The 8,675-nt window shown below is 39.5% G+C and overlaps 1 protein-coding gene across 4 annotated transcripts in view; it reads left to right on the top strand.

The window, feature by feature from the left end:
• ADAM22 (ADAM metallopeptidase domain 22) overlaps window positions 1-8,675 on the top strand; it is a 238,154-nt gene that overhangs the window by 143,539 nt on the left and 85,940 nt on the right. For all 4 annotated transcript variants that reach the window (XM_010855352.1, XM_010855353.1, XM_010855351.1 and 1 more), the window contains one exon: window positions 5,802-5,884. In XM_010855352.1, coding sequence (XP_010853654.1) covers window positions 5,802-5,884 — 83 coding nt within the window. The remainder of the gene's footprint in view (window positions 1-5,801; window positions 5,885-8,675) is intronic.

Here is an 8,675-nt window from a genome sequence, read left to right as displayed (position 1 = left end):
CTACAGTTCAAAGGCATCAATTCTTTGGTGCTCAGCTTTCTTTATAGTCCAACTCTCACATTCATACATGACTACTGGAAAAATCATAGCTTTGACTAGATGGAGCTTTGTCAAAAAAGTAATGTCTCTACTTTTTAATATGCTGTCTAGGTTGGTCATAGCTTTTCTTCCAAGGAGCAAGCTTCTTTTAATTTCACGACTGCACTCACCATCTGCGGTGATTTTGGAGCCCAAGAAAATAAAGTCTGTCACTGTTTCATTGTTTCCTCATCTATTTGCCATGAAGTGATGGGACAGATATCATTATCTTTGTTTTTTGAATATTGAGTTTTAAGCCAGCATTTTCACTTTCCTCTTTCACTTTTATAAACAGGCTCTTTAGTTCTTTCTCCCTTTCTGCCATAAGGGTGACATCATCTGCGTATCTGAGATTATTGATGTTTCTCCTGGCACTCTTGATACCAGTTTGTGCTTCATGCAGCTTCATACCTCAGGGCTGCATATTGTCACCTTGCTTATTTAACTTATATGCAGAGGACATCATGTGAAATGCCAGGCTGGATGAAGCACAAGAAAGTTTCATTTTATGAGGAGGAGGGAATCTGAGAAGACTTTTTGGAAAAGGTGACTGTAGTCCATCTTGGAGCTGATAAAGGTGTAATTTCCTATGAGGATCTGGATTGAGAGCAAATGACCATGGCCTTGTGGCTGTACTAGAATTGGTTTTCCTTACTGAGTTTTCATAGTTTTATAACCCAGGCTGAGTAACTTTCATGCATTATCATCTCATCCTATTTATAGTAAATTCTACTTTTCTTTTGAGATCTTTCTGTCTGCTTAATAAAAATGTGGTTTGTCTTTGAATTTTTCAAATAAATGATTATTTTTGACTTCCCTAGAATTAAATTTGCAATAAGCTTTTTTTCCCCCAGAAAATAAAAACCAATATGACATGTGAACTAATATGTAGTTCATTTTTATAGAGGTAGATAATTTTTTAGCTACAACTATCTAATTATCTAAAAATAAACATCTGTACTATTATGACTGTGTTATTAAATCAAGTAGTATGAGGAAAGTTTCAAGGACAATGGATTACTGGAACAAAAGAGATAGTAAGGAATAAAACCATGACTGGCAGTTGAATAAAGAACTGAAGTCTCTTGGGATGTGCTGGCTTTTTTCTTTTCTTACAACATCTGTCTTTGATTATTATTTCTATAAGACCTACTTCCATAAAGCATCTGTTTCCTCAAGAAAGTCATTGAAGATATGGAGAACCCTTATTATTGGTAAGATTTGAGTAAGTTGGCTTAAGTGTTAGTCTCTATTGAAATATATAATTTTTAATAAACTGCATTTTATTATTTTAAAATGCAAATCAATTTTTAAAACAGATATGTATAATGGAATACAGTTATATTTCTCCTTTAAAATATCCACTAAAATTTTAAATGCACATATTCTTTGACCTTCCAGGCCACATCTGGTAGTCTAGTCTACATACACACTGACAGAAGTGCACCAAAAAATATATGAAAAGATGTTTGTTGCAGTAACCTAACCATCCAGTTGTACAGGTTTGTTTAAATGAATTATCGTTCACGCCTGTGATGGAATATTCTGCCATCATTGAAAGAATGAGGTTGATGTCAAGGTTACCTTAAGAAAAAAAAAATCAAGTGGCAGAACAGTGTGGGTAAACTATATGTACACTGAAAGAACATATGTTTATTTATGTATATGTACAATTCCTTAAATATGCATAGATGATTCCTGATGTGGTACACAAAATCTGTGGCACACAAAAAAGGTAAAAGTATTTACCTTTTAGGTGGCAATTGCAGCCTGGACAGTGTGTAGGAAGGGGATACTTTTACTCTTTGTCATGTACTCCTGAATACTTAGGATTTCTGCAATAAGTATTTATTATTTTATAAACAGTGTACAACAATACTTATTTAAAAGCAAAAATCTATTAAATTTATTTATTTTAATAATTTAACAATAGATTTATATAAATTACAGAAGCCTTTAAATATTAAGGCCTCTATTCTGGATTAAGAAATATTTCCAGGCATATTAAAGGAAAAAGAAAACTATTTTAGTTCTAAGTTGAAATAATTATTGATTTATGGCAAATAATTCCTGAAAAAAATTGCAACACAAAAATTAATTTCCACTGTTATTTGGAAAATTACAGATAATGCTGGTTGAGAGCCTCAAGATTTGAATGATAATAGTCTAAATGGAAGAGAGCCCCCCTGATGTTTATGCTTTTCTTGAAGTGTCATGGAAATATTTGATAATGATTCAACCATATTGAGCTCTTCACTTCATTTGTTAGGTTTTTGTGCAGATGGATCATGATCATCTGCTGGTTTTGGATTGACTCCTATTTTTCAGAACCAGAAAATTAGTGAAAGATTTTTTTCTATTATCTACTCATCTGTTTAGCCCCAGTATAATGAAGGATTGTTTCAAAACATAAATTCTTTGTCCTTTTTTATGATTTAATATAACATGTTTCCAAAGTTGGCATTTTAAAGAAAACTAGTAATTTATAAAACATGTTTTATATGCCTTTAACTCTGATATATTTTCCCTGCGTACAATGACTTGTCAACTTCCGTTGTTCCCTCATCAGATACCGTAATTTTATGATTACCATTTATCTTTGATTCTACTGTCTTTCTAAGCTACTTTTCACTGTGAGTGTTAGACCTCTGTGAGAGAAGATCTCATTGGTTTGTTTAGTCAGTATCCAATTTAAAGAAATACTTTTAGATAGAATTCTCTTTCCAGGTCACCCCATTGACTGTTGGTCTTTGTATCTGGCCAATCAAATGCTTGGCTTCCCAGGTGATACAGTGGTAAAGAATCCCCCTGCCAATGCAGGAGACACAGGTTCAATCCCCGGGTCAGGAAGATTCCCCTGGAGGAGGAAATGGCAACCCACTCCAGTATTCTTGCTTGGAAAATTCCATGGACAGAGGAGTCTGGAAGGCTACAAAGAGTTGCAAAGAGTAGGACATGAATGAGCACACACATACAATCAAATGCTAAAGTTTCGATTTCTAGCCCAATCAGATGTGTCCAGGAAATCAAGGTCATTTGAAGCATAATAACCTCTCCTCCACTAATCTTGTGGATAGTTTACCAGTCCAAACGCCCAACAGAGTGAATTTAAAATCTGTTAAATTTACTTCCCTGCGGCTACTCCAAAAATTAAAACACACACACACACGCACACACACACACACACAAGGCAAACAAGAAAAACAAAAACAGCCTAGGAAAAGCTTAGATTTGCACTGCATAGCTTAGAGGTTCTAGGTCCAACTCATAAGTGAAAGTGAAAGTGAAGTTGCTCAGTCGTGTCCAACTTTTTGCGACCCCGTGGACTGTAGCCCACCACGCTCCTCTGTCCATGAGATTTTCCAGGCAAGAGTACTGGAGTGGGTTGCCATTTCCTTCTCCAGAGGATCTTCCCAACCCGGGGATCAAACCCAGGTCTCTCTCATTGTAAGCAAGACATTTTACCGTCTGAGCCACTGGGGTAGTATATGGGAAAGAACATAGATGTTACATTCACACATTTACACAAGATTTGCACCCCGACTTGGCAACTTCCCAGGCAGACAACCTTGACTCTCAGAGACTGTGACCTCCTATGTGAAATAGAGGTGACAATATTTCTTTGTAGAAGGGATGTGAGGATAGGAAGATTGTGTGTGTAAAATGAGTAGGACAATAAGTGACACACAGTAATTATAATGGTATAAAACATTTATTGAGTGTGTACCAAGTGCCAAGCATTATCCTAAGCCCTTAATGCATGTTAGCTCTTTATTCCTCTGAACAGCCTTATGTGATGATTACACAGGGAGGCTCTGTGATTTGCTTGAGATTGTATGACTAGTAAGTGAAGGAGTTGATAGCTCGAGCTGTTAACATCTAAACCAACCCTTTCCTGGAAGTCACAGCCTGACTTCATTTCTGCCCATAAGTCTATGGCCTTCTGGGTTCCATCTGCTGTCAGAACCACACCTGAAGCACTTCCCTATCTTATCTTCCATGCAGTCCACCCCCAGTCCTCAGTTCATGGTGCCCAGTGACTCCATGGGAATTTGGAGGTGTCAGGGCTTGCACTGTGTGCCTTCCTGCCTGCTCTTTGTCCCTCAGCAAAGCTGAACTTCACCCTATTCTTGGGATTATCTCATGAGGAGAAACAGGCTGCCTTCCCCAGAATTCCAGTGAAGATAATATCTTCACCGTTGTTCCATTACTATGTCTTCCTGTTCTCTCCTCTGCACTTGTCAAGCACTGTGTATTTTAAGTAGGGTTAGTCCTTAAGACCGATTGTGAAGTAGATAACATTTGCCCCTTTAAACCACTCATTCCTTTAGTCCTTATGTCACTATTTCACATCTCAGTGAGCCAGTTGAACTAGAAGCTTTCAGCTTCTGAGGAAATGAGAAATTAGTGGGGGAATGAGAAAGGTCATTTAGACCTGTGCTTCTCAAACTTTATTGTGCATATGAATCACCTAGTGCTCCACCGTGTCCTCAGTTGCTCAGTCGTGTCCGACTTTTTGTGACTCCATGCACTGTAGCCCGCCAGGCTTCTCTTGTCCATGGGATTCTCCAGGCAAGAATACTGAAGGGGGTTGCCATTTCCTTCTCCAGGGGATCTTCCTGATCCAGGGATTGAACCCACATCTCTTGCATCTCCTGCATTGACAGGTGGATTCTTTACTATTGTGCACTTTGTTAAAATGCCGATTCTGATCCATTGGGGTGGGGCCTGGGATTCTGCATTTCTGACATGCTTCTGTTGATGCCCGTGCTGGTGCTGTTTTCTAGACCACACTCCTGAGTAGCCAGTGTCTAAAGACTAGGGTACCACCTTGAGATGTCAGAGGCTCTACCCTGGATTAAGTATTTCCAGGAATACTTAATCCAAAGAAATGAGTCTCTTGGTGAAATTTAGTTAATGTGACTTGCTGGTAGAAGAAACTTGTCAATTTTAGACCCTTCTCTGGACTGCCTACCAGTAAAGCCATTCCTGGTTGGAGAAAAGAATATCATAAAGTTGTCAAGTTTTAATATAAACACTATGAAAGAGGGCATTTTCCTCTGTTAATTTAGTAACTCTGAGATGATTTGTATTCATTTTGCTTAATTTTGAGAAAATCGTCATTTTGCTGCTACTCAGTGTTGAGTGAGCTTTCCAGGTGGCGCTATCAATAAAGAACCTGTCTCTCAATGCAAGAAACATAAGAGACACAGGTTCAATCCCTGGGTCTGGAAGATCCCTTGGAGGGCATGGCAACCCACTCCAGTGTTCTTGCCTGGAGAATCCCATGGACAGAGGAGCCTGGAGGGCTACAAGTCCATAAGGTTGCAAAGAGTCAGATACGATTGAAGTGACTTAACATGCATGCATGCAAGGTTGAGTCCCTCAGGGGAACTCAACCAGGGAAATAGCTCACCGAACTCTTCCTGGTGCTGGGGGTCACATATGCATTTCAATATGTGTTTCTTTGTTCTGTCTATCATCATCTACATAAAAGGAAATTTAAGTCAACTTTTATTTCCTTATCTTTTTATTTGGAGTCAGCTCACTGGGAGTGCTTATGAATAATTCTGTTAGAAATGGTTTGATAATACTAATCTGGATAATGAAACGTTGTACAGACCTTTGCACATGAAGATGCAGTGTGGGTAGAAGACTGCGAAATGACGTGGCTGATTCTCTTTGTGATGGCAAAGGTTTATATTCTCTATTTCTGCTTTCAGGGAGGAGAACACTGTTACTACCAGGGCCACATCCGAGGAAATCCTGCCTCATTTGTGGCATTGTCGACGTGCCATGGACTTCAGTAAGTGTCCCCAAAGTTTTTGTATCATCCATTTTTTTCCAGTGATTTACTTTATTTTTAATGCACTTTGGTTGAAATCTCTATTTTAAGTCAAGAGCTATTAATAGTTTTCAAACAGTGATGGATGAGGACTTTTTTCCCTCTGTGGTTTGTAAACCAAGCAGATTGTTAAATTAGAGTTGCAGAAGCCAGAGGCGCTAATGATTATAACATGCTTCCTTAGTGATGTTTGAAACATTTTTCTAGTTTCATCCAGATGGAGACTGGAGTGGTTTGAGTAACTTTGGTTTCTGTTTCTGTGGGTGTTTAGCCCTTTGGTACCAATTCTGTCCTTCTTCTTCCTTGATGTTCATTTTTATATATGTATGGAATAATAGAAATTTCAAGACAGGGAACTCCTGACTCCTTACACAAAAATAAAGGTTGACCACAGGAGCTCATGTATTTTAGCACTTTATTCAGCCAGAATCCCACCTAACCTACAGCAAACTCATGGGAGGGTCCATTTGTTTTCAGAAATTTCTATGGAATGGACTTCATCCTTCCTCAAGGCCTTTCTTCCTTTCTCATAACCTTCAATATCAAAGTATGTTTGCTGGTGTTTAACATGGGAATATATCAGCTTCCTCCATCCTGTCCATGATGGTGATACCCAGGTGGCTGTCTTTTTCTTGTCATGTGACCCCTTCCAGTTCCAGTTCCAGTTCAGTCCCTCAGTCGTGTCCGACTCTTTGCGACCCCATGAATCACAGCATGCCAGGCCTCCCTGTCCATCACCAACTCCCAGAGTTCACTCAAACTCATGTCCATTGAGTCGGTGATGCTATCCAGCCATCTCATCCTCTGTTGTCCTCTTATCCTCCTGCCCCCAATCCCTCCCAGCATCAGGGTCTTTTCCAATGAGTCAACTCTTTGCATGAGGTGGCCAAAGTATTGGAGTTTCAGCTTCAGCATCAGTCCTTCCAATGAACACCCAGGACTGATCTCCTTTAGAATGGGACTGGTTGGATCTCCTTGCAGTCCAGGGGACTCTCAAGAGTCTTCTCCAACATTACAGTTCAAAAGCATCAATTCTTCGGCGCTCAGCTTTCTTCACAGTCCAACTCTCACATCCATACATGACCACTGGAAAAACCATAGCCTTGACTAGAAGGACCTTTGTTGGCAAAGTAATTATAAAGCTACTTTGTCATCCCTCAGCATTTTGTTGTTGTTCATTTACTAAGTCATGTCTGACTCTTTGCGATCCCATGGACCACATCGCACCAGGCTCCTCTGTCTTCCAGTATCTCCTGAATTTGCTCCAATGCACATCCACTGAGTCAGTGATGCTATCTAACCATCTCATCTTCAGCCTCTCCCTACCCTTTTTGCTTTCAGTCTTTCCTGGCATCACGGTCTTCTCCAATGAGTCCACTTTTTGCATTTTGCAGCCAAAGTATTGGAGCTTCAGCTTCAGCATCAGTCCTTCCAGTTAATATTCAGGGTAGATTTCCTTTAGGATTGACTGGTTTGATCTCCTTGCTGTCCAAGGGACTCTGAAGAGTCTTTTCCAGCACCACAATTTGAAAACATCAATTCTTCAGTGCTCAGCCTTCTTCATGGTCCAAATCTCATATCCATACATCCTGCTGGAAAAACTATAGCTTTGATTATACAGACTTTTGTTGGCAAAGTGAAGACTTTGCTTTTTAATCCTCTGTCTAGGTTTGTCATAGCTTTCCTTCCAAGAAGCAAGCACGGCAACTGTCCATAGTGATTTTGGAGCCCAAGAAAATAAAATCTATCGCTGCTTATACTTTTTGCTCATCTATTTGCCTTTAAGTGATGGGACCAAATGCCATGATCATTGTTTTTTGAATATTGAGTTTTAAGCCAACTTTTTCTCTCTCCTTTTTACTCTTATCAAGATTCTCTTTAGGTCCCCTTCACTTTCTTAATGATAACATTAGAGTGGTATCACCTGCATATCTGAGGTTGTTGATATTTCTCTTGGAAATCTTGATTCCAGCTTAAGATTCATCCAGCCTGGCATTTCACATGATGTACTCTGCATATACTTCTGCTTTACTGACTACTGCACCAAAGCCTTTGACTGTATAGATCACAACAAACTGTAGAGAATTCTCCAAGGTAGGCTGGGAATACTGGATCACCTCACCTGCATCCTGAGAAAACTGTATGCAGGTCAAGAAGCAGCAGTTAGAACTGGACATGGAACAACAGGCTGGTTCCAAATTGGGAAAGGAGTACGTCAAGGCTGTATATTGTCACCCTGCTTATTTGACTTATATGTGGAGTACATCATGCGAAATGCTGGGATGGATAAAGGACAAGCTGGAATCAAGATTTTGGGGAGAAATATCAATAACCTCAGATATGCAGATGACACCACCCTTATGGCAGAAAGTGAAGAAGAACTAAAGAGCCTCTTGATAAGAGTGAAAGAGGACAGTGAAAAAGCTGGCTTAAAACTCAGCATACATACAGATGGCTAACAAACACATGAAAAGATGCTCAACATCACTCATTATCAGAGAAATGCAAATCAAGACCACTATGAGGTACCATTTCACACCAGTCAGAATGGCTGTGATCCAAAAGTCTACAAATAATAAATGCTGGAGAGGATGTGGAGGAAAGGGAACCCTCTTACACTGTTGGTGGGAATGCAAACTAGTACAGCCACTATGGAGAACAGTGTGGAGATTCCTTAAAAAACTGGAAATAGAACTGCCTTATGATCCAGCAATCCCACTGCTGGGCATACACACTGAGGAAACCAGAAGCT

This window comes from Bison bison, unplaced genomic scaffold (genome assembly GCF_000754665.1).
Source record: "Bison bison bison isolate TAMUID 2011002044 unplaced genomic scaffold, Bison_UMD1.0 scf7180017864364, whole genome shotgun sequence".
Taxonomy (NCBI): domain Eukaryota; kingdom Metazoa; phylum Chordata; class Mammalia; order Artiodactyla; family Bovidae; genus Bison; species Bison bison.
This window is presented reverse-complemented; position numbering and strand designations above follow the sequence as displayed.